The sequence below is a fragment of the Limanda limanda genome, chromosome 8 (assembly GCF_963576545.1).
Source record: "Limanda limanda chromosome 8, fLimLim1.1, whole genome shotgun sequence".
NCBI classification, from domain to species: Eukaryota; Metazoa; Chordata; class Actinopteri; order Pleuronectiformes; family Pleuronectidae; genus Limanda; species Limanda limanda.
In genome coordinates this window covers 21203738-21230596 of record NC_083643.1, presented here as the reverse complement: position 1 = coordinate 21230596, position 26859 = coordinate 21203738, and the positions used below count along the sequence as shown (strand labels likewise).

General features: G+C 41.5%; 2 protein-coding genes across 2 annotated transcripts in view; one reads left to right on the top strand and one right to left on the bottom strand.

The window, feature by feature from the left end:
* The window catches only part of LOC133009720 (SRSF protein kinase 2-like), a 52111-nt gene extending 35688 nt beyond the window's left edge, over positions 1–16423 (top strand). Inside the window, exons 8-16 of the mRNA XM_061077257.1 lie at positions 662–827; positions 2340–2380; positions 3367–3682; positions 5504–6460; positions 7488–7588; positions 8015–8122; positions 8224–8293; positions 10538–10630; positions 13987–16423. Coding sequence (XP_060933240.1) covers positions 662–827; positions 2340–2380; positions 3367–3682; positions 5504–6460; positions 7488–7588; positions 8015–8122; positions 8224–8293; positions 10538–10630; positions 13987–14171 — 2037 coding nt within the window. The 3' untranslated portion in view covers positions 14172–16423. The remainder of the gene's footprint in view (positions 1–661; positions 828–2339; positions 2381–3366; positions 3683–5503; positions 6461–7487; positions 7589–8014; positions 8123–8223; positions 8294–10537; positions 10631–13986) is intronic.
* Positions 16424–16567: 144 nt separating this feature from the next.
* adck2 (aarF domain containing kinase 2) lies at positions 16568–23087 on the bottom strand. Its single transcript, XM_061076375.1, has 8 exons — positions 21883–23087; positions 21618–21764; positions 21270–21398; positions 21077–21172; positions 20652–20921; positions 19680–19808; positions 19171–19224; positions 16568–18017 (listed from the first exon to the last, which is right to left on the bottom strand). The coding sequence occupies exons 1-8, from the start codon at positions 22756–22758 to the stop codon at positions 17877–17879; spliced, it is 1842 nt and encodes a 613-aa protein (XP_060932358.1). The 5' UTR covers positions 22759–23087; the 3' UTR covers positions 16568–17876.
* Positions 23088–26859: the final 3772 nt, after the last annotated feature.

Below are 26859 nucleotides of genomic sequence, written 5' to 3'. Positions count from 1 at the left end.
AACAAAAACTTCATTAAACATTCGGATAATCTGCAAAATGTTGACCTCACTATGTAGTGGACTATATCTCGATTAGTGAGAGATTTTTGGACACAGCATAATCTCAAATTTGGTTGAGTCGATCTTTCTGACAGGGTTTTTCTTGAGGGTAAGAAGACAAGGAATCTGTCTCACATTCAGTAACAATGTCCAATATCTTTAGAGATGGACTTTGGAAGACAGGGTCAAAAGAGAGAGAGAAGAAAGCGGATTGAGAAATATAACATGAAAAGAATATAAAAGGCTCCAAAGAGCACATCCAAAGCTTTCTACTACGGTGCCTGGCTTTATGCATTTCAAACATTAGGACTTTCAGTCATTTCAGCCCCTGCCAGCGACTCACTTCTGAAAAGCCAAGAGGAAGATGAGCAGAAATTAAATCGGTCTTCTTCCATCAGCGTTTCAATCTCAGTGCCTCCGAATAAACCGAGGAAAAAAACGGTGAAACAAAAACAGCCTCTCCTCTGTCTTCAAGATTGAGAAGATTTAAAAGAACGGCTACTTTGTATTTGAGAAGGAGAGAAGGAGGGACATGGGGAGAGACAGAGGACAATAACTGAGTATAGAGAGTTAAATGTATTAATAAAAAAGAGTGTGACTTTTTACCTGAATGTGTTTATAGGTCCTGCAGGGTCTGGACTACCTCCACACAAAGTGTAAAATCATCCACACGGACATAAAGCCAGAGAACATCCTGATGTGCGTAGATGATGCATTCGTTAGGCGCATGGCCATGGAGGCAACCGAGTGGCAGAAAGCCGGAGCCCCCCCGCCGTCTGGATCCGCAGGTAGGGACACACTGACACTTGCGTATGATCAATTCTAAAGGAATCGAGTCGCAGTCCATGGGTTTATTGTTCTTTTTGCAGACTTACGGTAAACTTATTCTACATTGAGTAGGATAACAGTCCTTAACCCTAATCTATAATCTTTATTTATAGTGAAATTAATAAATCATGAATCCTCAAATATGTATTAACACTTTTTTTTTACTGTTAATGATAATGTTTAATATCAAAATGTAAAATTAAGAAATACTATTCACAGAGAAGCCTTTTGTGTCTCCTCCACCACTTGCTGTCTGTTTTTTTCCTCCACTCTTGCTGTTTCCTATCTTGTCACCAAGTTCCTCTACCGGGAAAAAGGAAATAGTTCTTAAAAAACAGTCTTGATGAACTCAACATGAACCCTGTTCCTTCGGTGAACCCCCAGCCACCCCACCCTCTCCACCATGAGCTGTCAATTCCGTGCGTCAGCCAATGGAGTCTTTTTTGAGCCTTGGGGGTAACCAATTACATTGCTTACATATGGGCACAAAGCAATCCACTGTCAAAACAGAGGAGCTAAGAGGTGACACAATTCTGTCAGTGACTGAAGAGACTGAGTAAATAGAATGAGGTTTGGTTGTTGTTTATCGTTTGGGATATAATGAGTTTATATTTCTAATGAACACAAAATGCTGCTTGAAATATTGTTGTACTTGCTGAGCTGCTGAGAAAACAGGAGTAGACCACAACATGATTTCTATTAACATAACGTTAAATTTGAAATATTTATCATTGTCGTGGAAATAGGTTTGAAATGGACAAAACCTTTTAAAGAGTGAAACTTTACTCATTTGAGGTGAATTGGTTCCGGGGAATTTTTTCAGTGTTCTATATGTTTCTACTTTTTCAGGCATGATAAGAATAAGAGTAGAATATTGTGGATGGTGCACAATCATCAAGGCAGTGGGACTGTTTGAAAGATATTTTTCTGGATATGTATTCTCACTTCACCTACAGATTCTGTACGTATCATGGTTTTAAAGAAGACATACTATACTCATATTCAGGCCCTTCTTGATGAAGCTCAGTCTGCTCTGATTGGTCACTTAGCCCAACCTGTTGTGATTGGTTAACCACTCCAAGCGCGTGTAGGAAATGTGGGTCTCCTCTCACGCTTTACCTGGCTCTGTTAGGGGATTAGTCAGAACAGCGTTAGGAGATTAGCCAGGCGTGCGTTATGCAAATGTGGGGCAGTGGAATTATGACATCACAATGGTGCAGAAGTGTTGATCTGGTCTAATGACTGGATGTGTGAGGGGCAGTGTTTTCAGGAGCTTTCTTATAAACGAACGGGAGAGCTCCGGTTTAACTTTGCAGAACTTTTACATTTACAAAAACAACTATATAACACGAGAGGAAATAGAAAAACTGAAAAAAGCACATGTCTCCTTTAAAAGGTAGCGTGACTACACAACCGAATGATCGATCTTCCTGAAGCCACTGACTGTTGCTGTTTCTCTTTCTGTCTGTCAGTTAGCACAGCCCCTCAGCTCAAACCGGCGAGCATAACAGATGTGAGTATGAAATCAGAGCCATCCAGAGACACACTCAAACATAAACACACACAAAAGACAACGAAACATTAGACTTCAAAGAAAGATACAGTATGTGTCTCCAGGGCATTACACACTATTCAGTCAGTCAAAGTGTAAAAGACACAGGGAAGATACTGGGTGCACCACGATATTAAAAAAACAAGATATATTATATTTATGTATATTGAGCCCATTGGGTTACATGGGCAGAAACAAACTATAAAGTAAGTTCCAGGTGTGCACAATAAACTTGAATTATAATTTTTTTGCCCATGTCACCTTAGGGGCTTTTTTCTCATATAAGCCAGTGGGTGTTCTTTGTGACTCTATAATCAAATAAAATGACATAATTTCTTCATGTTTATTAAGAGTTAATCGCACCAAATCTCAGTGAATCCCTGTCATCAGGACTGTGTACGTGTGGTTGTATTTGATTGACAGTCGTCTGGCATCGTAACTCTCAGCAAAAGGTGATTACAATGTTTTCTAATTCCTGATTGGTGCAGGGAAGACTTTGACATCAATATTTTTCTAAATAAGTCCTTCAAAAAAGGAAGGAGAGCAAATTCAAATATGTAAACGTGTCGTGTAAAATAACTAAAACATGTCTGACCTTGGCAGAATGTGTGCTCGTGTGGATGGAAAAAAGTTTTAATACATTTCCCTGAAGCAATAAAGGAAATAGTGATCCTTTTCTTTCGCTTGGAAAAATTCAAAATCACATTTAATTCTCAGCAGGATGATTTTCATCAGACAGCAATCACATTCTCTCTTTTAAATGCACAAATATTATCATATGATATAATAATGCACATCGGAAGTGTTAGAGGAAATTACATATAAACATCACGCACCTTTCAAAAACATATCAAACCCTTTTATTCTTTGAATTTCTCCCGTTCAGGCCGTGTTTTGCCCCCTGTGACCCTCCCTCTTCTTCTCCTCTACTTTTTTTCTCTCCTGAGGTGGGGAAGATTTCCAAGAACAAGAAGAAGAAGCTGAAGAAGAAACAGAAGCGGCAGGCGGAGCTGCTGGAGAGGCGGATGCTGGAGATCGAAGCCCTGGAGAGAGAGGCAGAGAAAAAGGAAGAGAGCACCAAAGAGGGGGATGATAAAGAGGCACCTGAGCACAACCTGCCTCCATCTCTGCAGACAGCGGCGCTCGGCCCCAGCATGGCCCTGGGAGAGAGCGACGAGGACGACGAGGATGAGGAGGATGGGGAAGACGAGGAAGAGGAGGCAGGAGAGAGGGAGAGGCCCACCAGGTTGACGAATCATACATGTGAGTCATGTGATGAGGTTTTCTTTCTTTATTTCTTCTCGGCGTGCAGTGATACAAACGTTAACCTTTCCGACCTGTCCACTTTGGATTATCAGGCCGGAAAAAAGTATCCGTGTTATAATAAGACAAAAAAAAGTATAAACCCAATTATAGACCATTCATGTTATTAACACCCCTTATTCCTTGAGGGTTGCGTGATGGCTGGAGCAAATCACGGCCTACATTGAGAAAGAGGCGGTTTACATCTGGACAGTTCGCCAGCGTATCACAGGGCTGACATACGGAGACAAACTACCATTCACACTCACATTCACACCTAGGAGCAATTTACAGTCTCCAAATAACCTCAGCTGCATGTGTCTGGCCTGTGGGAGGTGAGCTGGACCATGTGGAGCAATCACACGCGTGAGAACATGCAAACTTTACATGAGAAGCCCTGGTGTGAACCCAGAATCTTGTTGTTTGAAGACGACAGTGTTAACCTCTACACCCTATATGTAGACCTCAAAATATGATTTATTGTGGCTGTGCAGCAAAATGTTTGGTCCCGTAAATGTCCTGGGCTTTATTTTACACACATTTACCAGGATTTACTCTGGAATATCTTTCACTATTTCCCATAAAATGTTTAAATGAAACTCTGTGGATTTGGCTATATTTGGCTGTGGCTGTGCACGGACCCACCCCTGCTGGGATGGAGACTTTTTTTCGGCTGTCACAGAGTGAAGTGTGAAGTATGCATGCACATGTTTTATCATCATGATGTTCTGTGCTTTAGTCTGAATCTCAGTTCAGAGGGTAGTTCACCCGGCCAAGAATACAGTTTAGTACAAACTGACATTTCATTTGGACACTTTAAAAGCCACAGCCTGACATTTCCTGTCACATCTGTTTTACTTAGATGCTGTTGTATAAGCTGTGCGCAAATAAAACTTAAAGTGCCATTTGCAATGAATTTATTATATCGCCTCCTCGCGGCTTTATTCAGACCTCTGAATCACCCGTCTCATTTGTTCAGTAGAGCTGGAATCACATTTTGTCTGAACTCGAGCCACTGTGTCATTTTAAGTGTTTTTTAAAACATTGGACAAGATTGTTAAATGTCCCTTGTACGTGTCAAGATCTTCTGCACGAGTTTGATGATAAGTTGCCAACCACCACCGGTGACAGGGATCTCCACGATGTAAGCGGCCATTTAGAGGCTTTAAAATCAAATATTTTGGAATCTAAGTTGGAAAATGTGATCCTCAGCCATCCCCTTGTAGAATTTGAGTGTGTTGTACACACATTTACACTGAACTACCATTTTTAGTTCATTGAACCATCTTATAGATTCAGTTTAATGGATGATACATCTTGGTTGCAATTTTCAATTCAAGTGAATTCCAATGTGAAGGAGGAGTAAGCAAGGTATTTAGGTTAGCTTCTACTTTCTACTCTTTTTCTAAATCCAAGCTGTGGCCTTCATTGATCTGCAGCACGAGTAAGCGAGTGAGTATGTGTGCTCAGGATTCTGTCTGTGAATGAATAGCAGGTGGATTGGCTCCAACTACTCAGCCCACACTAGACCCACTGTGGATGGGAGGAGAGGCTGATTCACATAAAAAAGAAGAAAAAGACAACAGTCTCTCTCCATCTCCATCCTCCCCCCTCTGTCTCTCCACCCCCTGTCTCTTTCGTTCTCACTTTCTCTCCTTTGCCTCCGTTATTCTCTTTTCAGGCTGCTCTTTTCTCTGCCTACGCCGTCTTTGAATTCACTTACATCTCCTTCCCACTCACTTCCTCTCTCTTATGCTTCTTCCTTTCCTCCCTCCATGTTAGGCGCAGCACCTCCTCAGGAGCAGAATGAAGTACCCACCATCACCGAAGACGACCCTGATGAGGAGGCGGAAGAAGAGGACGAGGAGCCCACGCCTGTCGCTGAAAAGGATGCCCCCATTCCTCCCCCCACCTCAGAGGAAGGTAGTGGAGATGCAGCACCAGCAGAGGTAGAGGAAGAGGAGCAGGAAGAAGATGAGGAGGAAGATGAGGAGGAGGAGGAGGAGGAGGGATTGAAAGGGACAGAGGATGAGAATGACGAAGAGGACGCAGAGGCGGAAGAGAGGGTAGAGGAGGAGGAAGGTGAGGAAGAGGAAAGCGAGGAGAAGGCGGATTTGGAAAAAGAGACTGAAAAAGGGGAGAATGAGAGAGAGGAGCCAAAGAGTGACAGCAAAACAGAGAAGGAGGCCGTGTTGGAAAAGGAGGAATCGAAGGAGCAGGACGGGGAGAATGAGGAGGAGCAAGAGGAAGAGGAGGATGATGACGACGACGACGAGGAAGATGATGATGACGACACGACAGCTGACCTCCTTACGGACAACTCCCCCCCTATCAAACCCCACAACAATAAAACCAACTCAGCCAAAACCAACGGTCACGTTTTGTTGGGGTCTGAGGTACTGAAACCAAACCCTGGCCCCCCTCCGCCACCCTCGCCAACCCCCGACCATCTCCTCTGCCCCCTGGTGGAATCCGAGCTGAGCTACACGGACAGGGAAATCTCTCTCAGCTCTGGTTATGAGATGTACAACGGCGACCTGGGCGGACCGGGGCTGACCAACGGATCCAGAGAGCCACACCGGGGCGCGAGGCCCATCTTTCCCGACTTGCCCCTGGATCCTGAGCCAGGAAACCCTGTACTGGTGGGGACAGCAGAAATCGGAGCAGGCCGGTCTCCCAATAGCCCGGCTGACCGCAGTCGCACTGTGTCGTCCTCGAGCACGGGGGACACACCCAAAGGTGAGACTTGGTTATATACTGACTACTGTTTAAATGTTTATATGTTGCTGGGTTTTATCGCTTTCATTTCATTATATTTAAATTTTTACAGTAATATCAACCTGTGTTTATGATTGCTGTGTTTTATTTTTTTGTATGTATTTCTCTTTTCTGTGTTTTACTTTATTACTTGGTTAAGAGATGTGCTACATTAATTATATGTATGACAAAACTACTTTACACATAAATTACTATATTCGCTGATATAACAGATTTACAATATTTAGGAAAAACTTTGTTCATTATAATCAAATGTTTTGTCATAATCTTTATTTAAAACAAATATGGTTTTGAAATATTGTTGTCTCAATATAAACATTAATTTCCAAGTGTATATATTTTCCAAGCTAAAAATATATATATTTTCATTTAAGAAAATTAAAAGAATATTACATATTGAAAATTACAAGTCAGACATTATATTGTCATGTTTTTCTGTATAAATAATGAGTAAATGATTTACACTGCCTCGTTTATGCTGCCTTCTATTCCAAGTTCTCCATTGAAAATATTTTTTTAATCTACATGTAAATGAGGTTTCCTGGTGTAGATAACAAAAGTAAAAGAAAAATCTTCATAACAACTTAATTTAAATTGAAGGTGGGGGAACCGATAAGCAGAGTATTAATAATCATCACTTTGTTTAGATTTTTTTTTTCATCATATACATTATGGCTGCCTGCTAACATGATCCTGTTGCTCATTATTACATTTCTGTGTCCAAATATCCGGGTATTATCAATGACTCATCACCAACATTAGTCCTCCACCCACAACTTTCATTTTATTATCATTCTCTCTCTGGCTCTGGGGTCAACTCCCTATATTAACACAATTTCTCCAACAAGTTATGGCCATCAAGTCTTAGTTTAATAACACTCTGAAAACATGACATTACATTTGATAGTTGGTTCCTTGTTGAAAAAGAAGTTGAAGAGTCCTGATCATATGCATTAAACATGTGCTCTCTCCCTCTGCTCCCTCTCAGTCAGGGCCAGAGCTGCCGACCTCCTGATCAACCCACTGGATCCTCGCAACGCTGAAACTATTCACGTCAAGATTGCTGATCTTGGAAATGCCTGCTGGGTGGTAAGACTGTTTCTCTATTTTTAGATTTAGTTGTAGATCACAGGAGATCACAGGAAGGTGGCCTATTATTTTATTTAAATTATTATTGACATCCAGTCAGTCCAATGTTTTGACTTTTGAATATCCTCTTAGTTGGATAAAGGCCTGGTTGCCTGGTAGTTTTTTTAGGGAAGTTTTTAACCAAAACATAAAAGCAGTCATAACAGATTGGTAAGACATTGTTTGAAGAGTAGAAGTTTTTTTATTTCTTGGTAAATTGTTTTCACTTCTTGGTTAATTTGAATAACAACAAAAGAGATTCAGGACATTTAGTTAGTTGGACATTTTAATTTTCTTATAAGGGTAAGAGATATTCAAACTGTAATCTCACTTCTCCTTGTCTCCTCTCTTCTCCTCTCCTTGTCTCCTCTCCTCTCTCCTCTGCAGCATAAACACTTTACCGAGGACATCCAGACGAGACAGTACCGCTCTATTGAAGTCCTGATAGGAGCTGGTTACAGCACTCCTGCAGATATCTGGAGCACTGCCTGCATGGTGAGGACAATATATACGTACATGTTGTATGTGTGCATCATATTACAACTATTCAGTTTCTCTCAGTGAACACTCAAGTTGGCCTATGGCTTCTCTTGTAGGCATTTGAGCTGGCTACAGGAGATTACCTTTTTGAGCCCCACTCTGGAGAGGACTACTCTCGTGATGAGGGTGAGTAATACGACACTCACATAATTTAATTTCCGTAGAGAAAAATATCAAAATGTTTCCTTTGGATTTATTATTGTGAGTATTGTATCTCAAGACTGTAAACTTCATCTCTAATACTGCACATTTATTTTACTAATGAATAAAAGAATGAGCAGCAAGATAAATATTTTAATTTAGAATAGAAATTTGTGTTTAATGATGTTTTTTCAATTCAGCATTATTAACCTTAATTCGCACATTTTTCTTAACTACGCTCAAACATCACAAATGTACTGATGCATTTATTAGAAACTGAAATCCATTTGATGATTCAGTTTTCTTAATTTGTCCCATAGAAGACACTCACAATATTATCCAACTTTTTAAAATACACCAAATAAAATTAAAATAAAATATACAAAATAAATGCAAATTAAAGAATGTATACGATAATATTAATACATTTTTAAAATGTTATTTTCAGTTTTTGTGTATCACTATTTAAAGTTATTGTGGATGTGATTTTATTCACTATGCAGAATAAGAAGTTTTTCTCTTTATTAAGTAAATAGGCATCAAAATATAAATAATTTAGAATTGTTGATTTGTCTCGATTCTGTTAAAGTGTTTAGATTGTAGCAATTTTTTTGCATCTTTGTGCTATTAATAACAGTACATCTGAACAACAGACAGCTGGATTTGTAACAGATTGATCTTAAGTGGGTCTTAAATGGATAAAAATGGCCTAAAGTGAGCTCAGTGTAAAATAGCCATCCCTCTGCCCAAATCCCCACTGTCCACTGTCAACTGTAAATCCTGTCCTGTACCTCTGCTGCGATGCCTCCACTCATTTTCAACCTAAACCTGGACAGCTCACATGTTATAGATACACACATACAGTGTCAATATCAATCAATATCTAGAGATCTAATGTTCACAATAAATGTAAAGTAACATTTAGTGAATTCATCTTAAGAGTAGTTATCCTGAGTATATGTGTATCTATATCCTCGTCACATTTTATTCTTATCAAGCATCACAGTCCCTATATGTGAATGTGGACGCGAGTCAATAACCTGAATACGACACGTTTTCTAACTTTGTACGGCTCATCGTCACGTATCTCCTCATCCTCACTGCTGTGTGAGCTCAGTGAGCTTATTGTGTTTTTTTTCTTATCACACGTGACACAGTTTACGTTATGTTTTGCAAAGGTAATAAACCACCGTTTGTTTTGTCATGACGCCCACTGACACCTTTTGATTTCCTGCCTCTGAGGCCACGTTGAAAATCTTCACTCAGAAAACTAAATTTTTGAACCAACTTTTTTTTAAATGCTTCAGTCGGCAACACATAAATTAATTAAGTTTGTTCAAATAAAGATGATCAAGTTGTTTCAACACACAGGATAACTTTGATTTGAAAAAGAAAAACGTAAGTCATATTTATTTTAAGTTGGTAAAAAGCTTACTTGTTTTTCCAGTGTAGCTCTGGAATTTAGTTTGTTCAATTTTGCATCTGAGTTCATGTCACTTTTATTCCAAGGCGGAACATCTCATCTCATCAACTCTGCTGTGGGGGCACAGCTCACTAACACGATTTTTCTCCTTTACTGTCGGTGACTGTCTCTTTTTATCCTTCCTTCTCCCCCCTTTTCTCAACCTGTCACATCCCTTCCCCGTTTCTGTTTTTCTTTACATTTTACTGTCATCTCTCCCCTTTCAATTAATCCCTCTCTTCCTTGTCGCTACCCTTTCTCTGTCTGTATTTCCTTCCTTTCCGTCCTCTTCTCTCTCTTTTTTGGCAACCCCTTTCCTCCCTTTTCTCCTCCCTCTCCTCCCATCCTCCCACCTTCCTCCTCTTCTCCTCTGTAGACCACATAGCTCACATCATAGAGCTGCTGGGCTGTATTCCGAGGCACTTTGCACTCTCCGGAAAATATTCCCGGGAGTTCTTCAACAGAAGAGGTAGCACTGGACAGAGAGCTGGTGGGACGGAGACACAAAGATGTCTGGGACACACAAAAATGGACGCTTAAAATTTAAAACTTTTTGGGTGATTGTGAAAAAGTGACTGAGAACAGCGAGAGCAAATCCTCCCTGCATTAAGGTGTAACATTAGTCATTAGTTTGTGAATGCGTCTATTTAGTGGCCCGAGGCAGCAGTGTGTTTCCGTCCCGTGCAGCCTGTCGTGTTGATGTGTGTGTGCATGCTGTAATGCTGAATCGTGCCTGTTCCCTCTGTGATGTATGTGGTGGTGGGCAGACCACATCGCTCTGATCATGGAGCTCCTTGGGAAGGTCCCACGCAAAGTGGTCGCTGCCGGGAAGTACAACCGAGAGTTTTTCTCCAAGAAAGGTAAACGACTCTGTGGTTCATGGTTGGTTCGGTGCAGGCTGGGCCTCATCCCTTTTTGGAGTAGCTGTATACGTTCATAGTCGTCCCAGTACCTGGATGAAGTTTTTTGTGTAGAAAGCAGTACTTCCAGTCATTCGGAATCAAGGCAGTTCAGATAGAGTTCAGGTAAGTTTTCAATAACTGGGGAAAACTAGTAGAGTACAAACCTCCATCAAGGCCCAACAATGAAACCACATTTAAATTCACTGGATGCAGATTCTGTGATTTGGATCTGCACCAAAGGACACACACTCATAAATATCAGTCCCGTAAACATGTCCAAGATTTCGATGGGCCCTTCCTTCACCTTTATCACATCCCTCCACCAAGTTTCATAGTAATTATTGTTCACAACCAAACAAACAGAGGGTAAAAAAAACCTAACCTCCTTGGCAGAGGTATTGAATAATATAATCTATGGCTGGGGAGTAATTCATCATCATAACTGACTGACTTTCATTGGCATAGTCATTATATTCATACTATATTCATGGTAAATGTTTATTATTCATTTTCTCTCCCATAAGAGAACATTTTCTTGGATTGAAAGAACTACGATCAAAAAGACCGCCATGTCATAATAGTGTTACACCAGAAAAGATGTCTGTACTTTATATAACACAAAAAAGGAGTAACTTAAAAAAAACATTTGAAAGCTCTGCCTTGATGAAAAAATACACAAAACATCACAAAAATGCTCACTCAGAAATAATAACTATTCTTCAACAATTATTATTTCTAAATAAAAACAAAACGAGGGTCATTTGAGGACTTATTTTACAAGTTTGACATTTTTTAAGTGTTTTTATCACAATTTTGTGAAATGACGCCAAAAGGAACCAGTTCAACAAGAGGTTATTAGTCACTGCAGAATGTATTTCAGAGTTAAGATTAATAATTCACAATTAAATTTGTAGGCAGCAGCCAACACTTCAGGAACAAGCCTCGTCTTTTCTGGAAGAATCAATAGCAGTATCAACGCTAGTAAAAGTAGAGTAAAATTCCCAGGCTACATATGGAGGAGTAAGGCCTCACTGTAAAGTTTGAAGTGTGTGACACATCTCATCTTTGAACCTGGTAAGTGTGTGTGTGTTTGATACAGCTGATAACCCCTGCACCCGCTCATTTATTCTCTTTTTTCTTCCTCTTCATCTCCTTCTCTTTCTGCTCATATATTCTTCACAATGTGTCATGAGATCCGTCTTTGATGTTGTCTCTATCTGAGGTCGGCGGCTGCACTTGATGTCTCAATGTTCCCCCCTTTTATCTCGCAGCTCTCCGTTAATCTACTCTGACTTTCTCTCTCCGTCTCTCCGGGCTCCTCCCGTCTAACCACGCTGCCTCTGCACGTGCAGCTCAGTCGAGCGGCCTCGTACGCTGACTTTTATTGAACTCGGGGGAGGTGGAGCAGTCTGCATACACTGAACCAGACAAAACAACTGAAACATACTCAGCTTGTATAAGAATTTAGACCAAAAGATCTTAAACATTCAGCCTTTTTTAACAAGCACAGTTTCTATTTATACAAAAAAAACTGTGAAGCTTCGTGCTGCTCTCATCACATCACATGTCAGTGCTGACTGCAGTTCCTTTCCCACTTATTGTGCTTCTTTCGATCAGTGCATACTAGGATGGAGAGGTTACCATGGCAGCCATGATTGGAAGCGAACCTTTGCTCTTGATTGCCAGTCATCTCCCCCTACTTCAATAATAAACACCTTCTTCTCCTTGTCTGTTTCCATTCCTCTCCCACTTCTCGGCTTCATTCTGTCCATATCTGGTTCTTGGCCAAGACTTTGCAGGTTCTCACTCTATCATCACAGCTCCGTGCTGATTAGCACAGCATCGAGCGGAGCGAGGTGAACTAATTAGTGAAATCGGCGTTGTGGTGATTGGTTGGAGTCTGCAGAATAACGGTCAGCTCGTACGAAACAGAAAGACCATATTTTCTTACTTACCTCTAATAGGATCCAGCAGTGCAGACATTTGTCTGGCCAGATTTTGAGAAATGGGTTTCTGAGATTTCTGTTACCACCACAGCGAAAATGAAAGTGAAAGGATTTTTTTATATTTATTATAGTAACTATTTACTGGTGAAATAGTCCCAATGAAAACTGCTGACTGTGCACTAGGTGGATTATCTCTTTTGAGAAAGGACCCCAAGGTAACAAGGACACAGTTTGGCAAAAAATTGTTCTGTGTTCCAGAACTGTGACATCCAGAACTCTATCCCAATCACCTCCAGTACTCTGGTGGAAGCTGAAATGTAAGAGATGGAAATCCTCAGGCCTCAGTGAATATTGATTAAAATGAGAATGACACTCAGAAGAGTTCAACCCTCTGCCAAGGATCAACAGTCCCCTTATGAAAACATTTAATCCTCTTGATCCAGATTCTCTGAGAAATCAACGGAAATGTTTAAAATAGCCCTATCTCACAATGTCAAAAAAAGTGGATAAGAAAAGTCCTGGATCCGTCTCCTGATTCAGGTCCGCACCAAAGTTTTGTGGTTTCTTCCTTGGGTCACGCCCCAACCATCTACAACATTTCATTGAAATAGGTTATTTAGATTTTGTGCAATCCTGCTTATAAACAAACCAACCAACAAACACATGGACAGGGGTGAAAATACAACCATCCTTGGTGGAAATAATTATGTGCATGGCTAGCTTCCATTAGATCAAAATGTTGTCTTAAAATGAAATTGTCTTAATGTTAACACATCCCATGAAAGGACCAGAGATCAACATGTAACATTGCTAACCTGTATATTGCACCCGGCTCCAGGTCAGCATTTTTACTGTCTTTTTTTTACTGACATGATCTAATGTTTCTTTCTTTAAACAAAATTTAAATCATTTCCAAAAACAGATGAATACTGTAGCTTCTATCAATGTTAATCAAACCAAATCGTTTCAGTGAATAGTGCCCGTGTTAGGGACTATTTTCAGCTGTGGATTAAGACACAGTTAATGCTTCAGTGAGTGTTTATAGCAGCAGGAGAGTGTGTGGGACTGAACATAAACTACAGTGCCCATGATCATCAGTGTAAGAACATCCCATGCGAAGGTGTGGTTGTTTATACAGTTTGAGGCTCAGATCAAAAAGCTACATCAAGCTTACTGATATAGTATAATTGCAGTTTTGTTGTCTTTTAATGGGATTTGTTGACAATGAGGAAAATGTAAAAATATCACCAGCCTTTTCCTAGGAAGTGAGAAAATAAGTGTTTCTGTAATTTGGTTCAAACAACCCCGTGAGACTTCACTTTCCTCTCTGTGCCATCACTCATTCTGCTCCCTGTCGCCCCCCTGCAGGTGAGTTACGGCACATCACCAAGCTCAAGCCGTGGTCCCTGTACGACGTGCTGGTGGAGAAGTACGGCTGGTCGCACGAAGACGCCAGCCACTTCACCCACTTCCTGATGCCCATGCTGGAGATGGTGCCCGAGAAGAGGGCCTCGGCCGGCGAATGCCTCAACCACCCTTGGCTCAACTCGTAGCTACGAACTCCGATCGGACATCCTCTTCCCCTCGTCCCTCCCCCGACAGTTAGCCCGAACATCACCCCCTGTGGGCAGCCTGTGGAACAACGGTATGGCGAGAAGATGGAGACAAGTCAGCGTAGATGAGAATGACTTCATCTTTACTGCCCGATCCTAGACGTGCACCCTTACTCGCTTATCTGACGAGGCCTAACTCCTAGACAGCTCCCTCCATCTTCTCCTGAAAGTAATGTACAGACAAGCTTGTGGAGATTAAAGGACATAGTAACTGTGTCTTCCTAAACGTTTCCCCCCAGATCTTTAGAGGATGGATGCTGCTCACAGAAGAGAGTCAGGCTCTGTGTGAAAGAGATGTGCTTTCTTCTTCTCCTCTGTCGTCAAGATGTCAGCCTGTCCCTTTCATCTGTCTCCTCAATATTCTCAGTTTATCGTGTTTGGATCCAGTCGGGGGGGCCACTGACAGCTGCTGACCTTTTCGATGACACGACACAAAAAGTCAATGAGAAGCCCTGTCGCAGTGGTGATGGCACAGAGCTCCCTCTGCCATGACCTTTACCCAGCCAGGGTCTCAAAGACAGACAAACCTGTGTCCTCTTTTAAGAGAGAATGAGCGTATGTGCCTGTGCTCAAGATCTGCCTACATTAAGACCCCTCCCCTCTTTCTAGTCCAGTAGCCCCACCTTCCCTCCCTCACCATGCACCGGAAGAAACTCCCATATCGGACAAAAAGTTTACACCCCGATTTCTTCCGAGCATACACTCCCAGAAAGCCTCGTGTACCTGTTTGGGTGCCTACTTCCTCCCCCTTCCTAAATGAGCTGCATGCTCCTGCTGGGGACCACCACAAAGAACGGGAGGGCAGCCAGTCCTCCAGGGGGCGCCACACTGACAGTTGACAGAGACTGATAGAAAAAGTCTGGGATGAGCAAAAAAAACAAAAAACAAGTGTACAATCTGTTGAACGTGGAGGAGTGCTTGGTATTCAAGGACTATTTTTAAAAATGCATGGAGAGACTGATGGATCGGCATGAAAGGATTTGACAAACGGAGAATGGATACGTTATTTTATTTGTGCAGTTTGCTGGTTTTCTTTCCTGTTTCATTGCCTCTTTTTGGACATTCTGTTAGAAAGATTTATGTTAGGATATTTTGGTGCCCCTCAGAAGAAGGTCACTGTGTAACCACCCCCACCCCAGCCTGTGACATTCCTGAATCTCGGTCCTCTGCCATCATTCCTTACTTTTTGTTCCAAGAACAGTTGTGGCACGTTTACCTGATCTCATTGATACTATCCCCCCCCCCCTCCATCTTTCCCCCCACCTACAGAGGGACACACTGATCCCTGAGCTTCTCCAGAAAAGGCGGATGGTCCCACGGAGGTTGCACTTGTCTTTGTAAATGTCCTTCAGGGATTTGAAACCTTTGTACATAGAACTGAGATCTGGCAACGCCGATAAGCGAACATGGACATGGACAAAGCTTCAACTCACAAGCATCATTCCAAAAACACAAAAAACACTGTTGTCGGCAGAACTTCACTTCCTCTGGTACAGTGGGGGAGAGGGGGCCGTCATAGCTCTGGCCCTGGAGGAATGTTCAGACTGAACTGCGTCAATCGGTGGCCGATTGAGGGTACTGCATTGCCACACACTGCTGCTGCTCTCAGTGCCAATGCTCCGGGATGTTCCACTTTCTCTCGCCACTTTGTCTCTATCTCTCTGTCTCACACACACGCACACACATAAACACAGAAAAACTTGCATCATCACAATTAGTCCAGTTGCCTATTTTTCGCAATAAATGAAAAAAAGATGATTATAAGTAAATGGTGAGATATTTTTAAAAACTATTTAATTCATTAAAAAAAAAAGGAGACAACTTTTCTCTGGTTGTTGTGACTGTGACAGAATCTCGTCTTAAACTGAGGTGATTGTGTTTGTCTATTAGAGATGTTTTTATTTCTTTTGTCATTATTACTATTATTATTATTAATTATACTTATTGTTGAAAAGGTTTTTTTACACAGTTGTCACCTCTCCCCCCCTCCCTCCTTACTTGAACAGTGCTGCTCTGTCTGGGCTCTTGATGGTGATTTAAAAAAAAAAAATCAACAGTTTTGCAATAAAGGGTATGTGACAAGTTTTTTCTTTTTTTTTCGCACCAAAACCTCCTGATCTCACTCTTTCAGCCATGCTGACTGTTCTTCCTGATGACATTGACAGATTCGCGTGTCTTGTCTGTGTTTTTCATTGACAGATTTAATAAAATTCTAAATTAATGGATCCCGGGCCCTTGGTGTAGTCACTTTACTGCTCTGAATTTGCGTCAGCCGAACTAAAAAGAATGTAGGAGTGGTTTAAAGGCAGCAGAGGAAAGAAAGAGATGGATAAGCATAGATTCCCTTTTTTTAATTGAAATGTATAATTCATACAAGTGCTCCCACTACTTTGATGAGGACGTTAAGCTTCACAAATTCACAATGTCCATGTAGTGTGTCAGAACAAAATGTTACAATACATTGGGATTCACACTAAAGCAAATATGGCTCATCACACGTGATCTAAGGAAAAATAAAACAGTGAGTGATAAAAGACATCCTGAGATCAATATTAGTCATTAAAAGTAAAAAAATACGCTTTAGTGTATCAACCAGGGATTTTCCAAGTATTTCACTGTACATCTTAAATCACTAAAAATGGTCTCTGATGTTTCTCTGTGTCTTCCGACGTGTCTGACTCATCCATTAGCGCTCAACAAACCACAAGTGGCGCCTCCTGTAAAGTGTACCCGCTCTTATTCACTGGGATCTGATAGAGGTGCCTTCAAGTTGATTTCTGAAGGGTTCAAACTTCAACCAGACAGCAGATGACACAATTGAAGAGTGAGGAAAGTGACAAAAACCCCACCAATGTTATGAGGTATTAATAAAATCATCACTGCTTTGATTTATGTGATCCACACTGGAGTGTTATACACACATAGTAAATCTATAGCTGTACAATAGTTATACAGTGTAGGGGTTCGTACCTGTGTGGATGTACCAGTACACGTGTTAAGGCTGATATATGCTTCTCGGTTTTGACTGACACGGACAGAGGAATGCCCTTTCTGAGTGCCTCAGAAAGCTATTCGTGTACCTCTGATTTTTCTAACTTCCGTGGGCATTTCAGAGAGCCTAGGGACAGCCCTTGGCTGTGATTGGTCCCCTAACGACATCATTTCCGCACTACGTCATTTACGGAATCTCACATTTCTGGAGCTCAAACTGCCTGTATATCAGAAAACCACCACTTTAAAACCCAAACACAACTACGTTTCTAATATGGACAACAACATTGAAGAGCGCCTAGTGGAAGAGGTCCGGAGGTACGAGCACTTATACAACCCGTCTACGACTGTGTACAAATACGCACAGATGACCGCGGGCTCTTGGAGAGTTAGTTGCCATTGTTCAGTGTGTGTGAGGAAAGCTGGGATGAGGTAAATAAACAACTGTGGACTTCTTCTACATATAATGACGTCATGAGGTAGGCTTCTCTAAGCTCGTTTTCTGGTGCGCCACCTGCTGTTCTGGCGGTGAATTGTTTCAGCACCCCAGCCTTCGGATAAGCATAAATGAAAAAGATCCGTGGGATCCGTGCGTCCCCCCGCGCCCAACGGAGTCGGAGTAGCAAATTTCGGCCTTTATTCCAAGTGTTTGTGTCAGAGCAGTGAAGCACAGTTCTTTAGCAGCAGCGGTTTGGCCAAATCCAAGATGTCCAGGTTTGGATCGAGTGACCGGCCCAGACCCTCCAGCACCATGATGGCAAACACAATGGAGGCAAAGTTACTCTCCAGCTTCACCTAAAAAAACAACAAAAACAACATCAATCAGTAACATCAGTAAGTAACAGCATCATTGTTCATCCAGCCATGACAACCAGTGCTCTCCAGTTGAGTGTATGGCTGCTTCTAAGTTTTCCAAAGTCTCATTTCCTGAGTTGTGAAGTCGTTGTTCCCATGGTTGTTCCCACTTTGGTGTTTTCATGTGCTTTGATGTCAGAATGTGGATAAAAACATTGACTCGGTAAACAAACTGTTTTCATGTGTATAGAGCATTGACACATTTTACAACATTAACATATTAAGAAAGACTAAAGGCATATGGATAATTTATGTAAATCATAAAAACAACTGTATTGGCTTACAAGCAGTGTTGTGTGTTAGGGAGAGATGGACAAAAGGTTTGCAAGTGTCAAAAGTGAAACATTTTCAAGTTGACATCAAAGGCTGCTATTCAAATCTCTTTTGACTTCCTGTGTTTTTCCGACTTTAAATGGCATTCACATAATTTTTCAGTCGTGAACACATTTTTCCTATATATCAGGCACCACATAACGTACATTAATACTAAGGCTATACGAGCAGGGTTTATGGTATTAATCCCTAAGCAACCAACCTGTTTGCAACAGAATTGTCACCTCATGTTTGTTTCTGTGGTTTTCAATTGTAGATAGAAAGTTACAAACGTTTATATCTTAACTTTATAGTATCAAAACCTAATGTGCAAACTAAAATGTCTTTGAACGTGCGCTGATTTTTATTTATGCAGATTGAAAGAGCTCCAAGTACATTTCAAGCACTTGTTTACATTTCACAGTTACTACTAGGAAGGAAATGTTTATTTTGTCTTGGTTCACTTTCAATGATGTCGGTTGGACTTCCACAAAGTAGCATCGTGGAATCAACACTTTCCCAACAGCGACATGAATCAAACCAGAAAATGGTGATTTCACCTATCATTTCTCTTGGCATTACTCTTGACATTTCATTTCTTCAAGCCAAATCTTGATGACAAATTGTTCTGCTTACAGTTACCAGCAAAACTCTGGGCTGCACAGAAATGACTTTGTCAAGATATTTTACTGGAGGAAAAATCTGCTGCACTTTGAAACAACGAAGAACCAGACTTAAGTTTCTCTAAAGTGCCACAAAACAAATGATGGGTACATTTTACCTTGTGTTCGATGAGCAGACCGAAGACTCTGGAGAGCAAGTCGGCCACTTTGATCTATAAACACAACAGCAACACATCGATAGTAATCAGTGATCGACTTTTCCCACAGTCATTAGCTACTGTCACCAGACAATTAGATATCGTGCAAACAAACTCTCCTCTGGTTATACTGCTTGCTTGTTTTTTCTTCTTTGAACACAAGCAATACACAGCCTATCAAACCATAAAGATGGATGACTCTTTACAATGTGATTTAAACTATTACATAGATGAGTAGTAATGGCGCAAATGTTAACTCTTACATTAATTAAAAAAGCAACAATAAAAGCAAACAGTGCTCACAAAATCACAAGAACAAACAATAAAAGGATTATACCAGGGTTAATTATTGAAATACTGATTGTAGGTACTTATGAAATGCCATTTACAACAAGACCACAGTCCTCATGTGGCCCTGCATCACAATCACAAACCAGACCCAAAAAGAAAGCACTGACGTTGATTCGTACCTTTTCCAGAGAGAGAGTATTGCTGACGGCATGGTCCACCAACTGAGCCATCTCCTTCTTGAACTGCGGCACATCTTGGCACTCATTGGCTCGAGCATGATTCAAAATCAGCTCTGCTACTAGCTCGCCCTGAAAAGAGAAGTGATGTTTTTAGGAGATAAAGATTTACAATGGAAAAGTGGAAAATTTGTAAACATGAATAAACACTCAGATATCTCTGGAGTTCCACACAGATTAATCTCTGAAATTCCTGATCGGTTACCCTTTAGAACTTTTTTCCACTGGGTAATAACTGCTTCCAATCAGAATCAATATCAGACACAGTAAAAGTAAATAGTAATTATGTCACTGGCTATATGGGCCGCCTAGAGCTAAACAAATTCAACATTCTTTAAACAAAACTGTAATAGTTTGTTCAGATGCTGAGAGCAATCCCTACTCACAATCCTAGATGGCCCCAAAATATAATTTCTGAATTCAGATGCAGGAGGTGATTTGATTAAGAGAGCTTCTTGTCGTCCGTCTTCTCTAACTTTAACTTTATAATATTGTATTTTAAAATTAAATGTAGATAGCCTGTTATATATTTGAAGACCAATGTCGTCTGTATGAATATGAGAATGAAAGAACAAGGAAATGTTTTGGACAATCTGAAGTGGTACATAGCTGTTAATATTGAGGTGATAAATATATAGTAATTGTTGATTTTCAATCATGAATACTGACGTCTGTAAATACACACTTAAATATATTTACCATATTATAACACTCATTCTTGCCATTAGTGCCTTTTGAGTACTTAATGCTTTATGTACTAATTTCATAAGTTCATTGTAAAAAAAGTGCACTAAGAGTAGAGTAAAAATGTATTTAGAATCTATGTCCTCTGTACAAAGCCTTGTCTTTCTTTCCACTTAGCTGTCCAACCTGCACTGACACTTTGTCTCCACTACACAACCTTTCCCTCATTACCTGCCGCAGCACCACAGCAGTGAAGACAGCCTTGAAGTTGGCGAGGTCATGGTCGCTGAGCTGGGCCACGATACCGGCGTCCAGCAACACCAGCTGGAGAGGAAACGGATCCGGCCGGACACTAACAACCACCGTGTCCCACAGGTCTGTGAGGGTGGTCTTTCCCCAGAGCTCCGATGTGCCGTCGCTGGGACCAGCAACGGGACCCCGACTCTGGACCAGGATGTTCCCTGGGTGGAGGTCCCCGTGGACAAAGTTGTCAACAAAGATCTGGAATACAGATTTATCCATGTTGATTGGTAGAAAATGTCTTGAGGAGTGTAGACACAATACTGAACAGTCGCATAAACGAAAACACAAAGTCATGAAATAGCACTTGTGGTAAAGATGAATACGACAGATGTCCAGTGAATTATGTATCTCACCATTTTGAGAAGGGTTTCTACTCCCATCCTGGCTATTCTCCGTTTCACCTCCTGAGGAATCTCGGAGCTCAGGTAGTTAGAAATCAGTTCACTCTCCTGAAAAAAAAAGAAAAAAGGGGATTGAGACTTCAGTTTATCACTCAATCATTCAGTGAGTGTTTCCCATAGAATTTAAATACTTCTGTCTACTCACTTCAAAAGTTTCCACTAAAATGGTCCTGGTGACAAATGGCCGCAAGGGAGTTGGGAACTTCACGTAATCCACATCACGAAAATTTTCACGGAAGAGCTCAATGTTCCTGGCCTCACAACGGAGGTCGATCTGAAATAAAAGTTCAGTCAGATGATTGAAATAATTAACAATAATAATTAAACAAATTAGGGTTGTTTGTCCTGATGTTGTACATTAAATATTCCATTCTTTTTCATTTAAGATGATTCAACACTGCGACCTTTGACAAGACCAGCAAATAAAGTTGGAGGTGTTTTTAATCAAAGTCAAAGTGAAAAACAACTTTAAAAATTGTCTTACTATTCCCACCTGTTTGGTCATGAGCTTCTCAAACTCCTCTATGATCTCGTACAGGCTGAGCCATTTGAGTCGGGGGAGACAGAGCAGGAGCCAACTGCCTCCTTTCATCAGCATCAGGTCTATCTCCACCTGCCTCCTGACCCCTGGATGCACCACCTGAAAGACACCAGAAACTATTCATAAACATTTGCTGCAGGACGTGAGAACACACTACTGCAGCTCCACTTAGTTGACTTAGGCTACAATTGAATGGAGGCAATCGTGTCGGACTGACCTTGATAGCCACGGGGATCAGATGCTCCTTCTCTGTGCAGCTCTCCTCCTGCTTACCATCGGGGTGCCATCTCTCCTCATTGCTCTCCTCCTCCCTGCTCCCTCTCCAGAACCGCCACAGGGAGCTGGCCACTCCTCTAAGACCAGGGATCTCCCAGGCTTCCAGCAAGTCTTCCCTCTCCAGCTCCTCCACCAGCGACTGGAAGGCCGGGTCCTCCACCTTGTCCGCCTTGGCCCAACCTCTGTACACCTGGGCCACACACCCCGAGCCCACTGGCTCTTTGCTCTCGAACACCAGGAAGCGGCTCCAGCCCTCCCCGAAGGCCCTCTGCAGACAGTGCTTGGTGTGGGCCCAGGCGTGGGGACGCACCTTGACGTGGAGCCTGGAGAAGCGTTCGCAAAACTCCTGAGAGAAGATGTCTCGCCTGGTGCTGGCCCACTGCCCCATCTTGATGAAGGTCGGACCTGAGGTCTCAGTCACCCACAGCAGAGCGTCCAGCCAAAGAGAGGCCAAGCGAGTGGACACCAGAGCCAAGGGGAAGAGGAGGAGAAGAGGGCCAAATTTGAGGAGCAGGACCAAAGCACGGAGGCTGAGGCGAAGGAAGAATATGACTTTGTGCACCTGGAGCCTTGCTACAGACTTTCTGTTCACAAGCTGCAGGGGAAGAGAGGCTGCCTGGCACCTGGCTGCACATGATGATGCGTTCACGGCACCCCAGCAGAGCAGTGTCAGCTTGGGGATGTGAGTCAGGAGCTGCCCTCTTTTTACCAGACACGTCCTGGAGCTCTGGATGAGTCGGACTCTGGCGAAGGAGCCTGCTCTCATGAAGGTGAACCTCAGGTTGAGGAGAGCTGCCCTCACTACGAAGGCCGACATGTTAGCTGTCAGATGAGTCCAGGAGGGGACTGGTCCACATGTGCCTTCGCTTGGGTTTTACGAAACTGCTAAAATCCTCAGTAAACGGAATAATCAGTAACCTTAGTGTAAACATCCACACGTGTATGACGAGGATTTCACCTGACAGGACATACTAACTCTGCACTGATGCTACAACCAACTAGCCACAAGTATATTGACCTATTTGACAACACATTCCTGTCGTTACTTTAACGTATCCGCTCGCTGACAGCTACAGTAGTTTGCTGTTCCCATTGAGGATAAGTCAGACATCACCAACCAGATCGACTTAGGACGACATCCATGAAAACACTGTGACGACAACAGCTTCTCTTCCGGGTCTGACGTCATCCCGATCACATAGGCAACGTCTTAAAGGCGCCGTCGCAAAACAAGCGGACACGAGGCGAAACTCTAACAAACAAACAAACAAACATTTCACGATTATTTAGGGTTAAATAGTTGTTTTCTGTGTTTTTTATTCTTCACTTGAATCGTGTCAATGTTCCTCAGTGTTTTTATGTGTTTCCCTATCCACGAAAACAAGTAATACCAATATTAGTTTAATCTACCTGACCAAAGGACGGAGCCAGGTGAATGTGAATCCCACTACAATTTTTGTTCCTATTATTTCTAACTATTAAACACAAATCCTCGACTTTCTTATATCAATTAAACATTATTTAAGTGCCATGTTACAAGTTGGAGTCGGTGTACTGACGTTAAATGCCCAACAGGGGGCGACATCTCACATTGCTCCGGGTTCTCATTCCATTTCTCTGTCCTCTTTTGTCTTCGTACTTCAAGTGATGCAAGGATAAAAAAATTAAACCTAATTTAGACAGTTGTTTACTTATCGCCAATCAGGTGCAGCCAACAGGAATCTAATATAAATATTATCATATCTAGCATCTATAATTATCACAATAAATGCTATATTTTTATTTCTTTTAAGTTGTAAATGCTGGTTTTTGCTCCTGAGTGAAAGTTATAACCTCTTATTTATTGGCAATGAATGACAAACATGACAGATATAACAAATCTGAAGTATAGATCAATAAAACTAATGTGTGCTTGCATAAGCAATATATTGATAAAGTGTCAAATTTGTATTGATGAAAATTCTATTGCTTTGTTTATTTATATTTATTGTATTTATCGATTTATTGCCCAGCCCAATCTTGAAGTTTAAGGAACACATTTCAGAGTGTTAAATGACATTTATCCCTCTAATGAGCCTCCTAGGAACTTGCTAAATATTGGTCATAGTAATCTAAGTTTTTTTCCAGACAGTAATGAAACCAGAGACAACATTGTTTTACTCTATACACTCATATGCTTTTGGGGAAGACGTGTAAGTCAAGAATATCTAATGATGTCTTTGGTGTGTGTCAAATAAACAGTAGAGCGGACTTGGTTTTGGACAATTACATTTTATTAGGAAAATGCTTCAGCTTCATTCACAGTCTTTAAAAGGGAATTAAAAACAAATGTTCTAACAGAACCCTCCTCTCTCCCACGTTGTTTGTGCCTTGAGGCTCATTCATAACAAATGAACCACATCACATAAGTTCATTATGTCATAATTCTATAGAGAACAGATTAAAAATACTTATCCCAAGTAATATTTCTAAGAAATTACTTCAAACCAGCTCTCTAATTTTTCTGCAGTATTGGTTTTGCTGGCAAAATGTGTTTCTGGGTCATAAAGGAAAGGAGGAGCCAGCAAACTAAACACACCCATGGTTTGATTTCATTGTCATTTCCTCTGCTCAAACCAGAGACTCGCAAACAGCCTGCTATATACCAGCAACCACTGAGAACGTGTCCCAGCCATGTTCCCAGTCACGGTGTGTGTCCCCTGGACAGTGGGCTCAGTCCAACCCCTAGGATCCCAGCTGTAGGCCCGAGCGAGGACTCAGCAACACAATAAAGTGGGATAAACGCCAAACAGATGTTGCTAGCCCCCGCCTCCCACCCTGCTCCCCTCACAGCTATTGATGGACAAGCCAGGCTTTTTAGATCTCTCTTGCATTTCAAAGGAGAGGTCAGGGTTTGTGCTCGGAGGTCAGCAGGAGAGTTGCTGTGCTGAAGTGATGCTGGTAGACATTTAATGAAGGCTGCTCAGTGAAATGATTGCAGGAATGTAACCCGGGCCCCTTCACATGATTTTTTAAAAGCGATACATTGCCATATTGCACTTTTGAAAGTTTGAGTTAATTAATGATGCAACCTGGATCCCTTATCATATGATCAACATTTAAACATGTGCATATCTGCATCTGTATTATCTGCATTCTGCATGTCTGCAGTAAGCAAAGTTAAACCCTATTGTTTCTGATATACCACATGCATTTACTCTATAAGAACTTGAAAGTTAGAGCCAAACATTTGTATGTCATCAATACATCTACAATACATTGTAGTTAAAGCAACTGCCCTATAACAATATGAAATAACATTAGATTGTGTTAATATTTGTGATATTGTTGGCCCTTCCTCATTAAGGTTTAGTGATTAATATGCCAGTCACTTTATCTAATTCTTTGGCCTGTAAGATTTTCAGTTGTGTGCAGCCAGCTCTTAAATAACCTGAGATGTTTATTTCCTATAAAGAAAATGAACAAATCTTTAGTAAGGACAAGTTGAAACTAGGTGATGTGTTTAATTTTGTTTTTTAAATGACTTGATCATCAAAATACTTGATGGTTAAGTTTCTGTATTCAATTAGATTTTATTTGTATAGTGCCAGATCACAACATACATTATCTCAAGACACTTATAGTGAGGTTGAAACGATACAACATTATATAGAGATCCAACAGTTCCAACAATGAGCAATATGATATATACTATATAATCTATAGTCTGTATATCTTTGCCCCAATTTCACCAACGTGACTGAATAGCACATTTTTAATAACTTTGGGAAAAATTCAAATGGAAGATATCACTTTAATGATAACTCTTACATCATATAGAAATTTTAAAATGTCTTGTGCATCTTCAGATATTAGAAGCTCTTTATGACTTAGTGTCAGTATCAAGCTTTCAGGTCGTGTACAGTGTTTGTCTGCACGGAATGTGTATGTAATAATGGACATGCCGATGAGAGTGTGTAGGGTTGAACAGGTTAATTATTAATCACACTGGCCATCAGTATGCACGTCCAGTCCTGTTTCCTGCTCGCTCACTTTCTTTGTCCACTCTTGGCCCAAGTCCATTAAGTCGAACTGCTGCCCTGAGGAACTGACTGTGAGCAGGACACCCCCATTTTTATCCGGAGTCTTAGAACAGGTCAGCATTAATCAACCCAAACACGTCTTACCATTCACAGGAATAGCTTCTGCACTATAGTCATAGTCGTCATTGTTGCTGTAGTCACACGTGACCCGTAAACAAAATCTCAAACAGATCAAATAGATGAACATGTTGTCAAACTCATTCAGATAGGACGAGTGACCCTTGGGCTTTTCTAATAGCTTCCCAAAGGGGGCTGTTATTTATGTATTCAGTTGTGCTCAGCGTTGCCCCTTCCTGCTTCATTCCTCACCCTTTTTTTTTGGAGCAGGACACTTGGTTTCCCCAGCAACTAGGGCTCCAATCGGCCAGCCAGCTGCAGATTAGTTCAACAGTGGGGGTTTTAGGTGGGTGGGAGAGGGGATGATGGAACATGGGGAGGGAGAAGAGAGAGAGAGAGAGAGAGAGAGAGAGAGAGAGAGAGAGTAGGGAGAAGGAGGGAGGAAGGCAAAATGGGAGGGGGTAGCATGAGGGAAGGAGGAGTGGGAAAAGTTTGAGCAGGGGAGACTGAAAGAGAAGGAGCAATCGCCACTGAGAGATAGGAGTCAGCGTGAGTGTGTTTGAGAGAGAGGAGAAATTGCTGTTCACATTTTAACCCTGGAGGAGGCTGGACAAGAGGAGGGATCTCACAGTCTTTGTGCCTGTTTCAAACTTTTTATGCCCTCAGAGCTGTAAACTCCAGGTCTCTCCTCTGTTGTGTGCACCGGCAGGGACTATGCTAAAGTGAGAGGAGCCAGAGGCAGGAGTGGGACTGCAAAAACCAAAGAAGAGAGAGAAAGA

Bases quoted from the DNA above. Each gene is read 5' to 3' on its own strand.
- adck2 (XM_061076375.1), bottom strand. From the start codon at position 22,758: ATGTCGGCCTTCGTAGTGAGGGCAGCTCTCCTCAACCTGAGGTTCACC. The intron at 21,765-21,882 runs GTCAGTCCGACA...GGTGTCTTTCAG, and splicing joins TGATCCCCGTGGCTATCAAG to GTGGTGCATCCAGGGGTCAG. The intron at 21,399-21,617 runs GTGGGAATAGTA...CTTTTATTTCAG, and splicing joins AGAAGCTCATGACCAAACAG to ATCGACCTCCGTTGTGAGGC.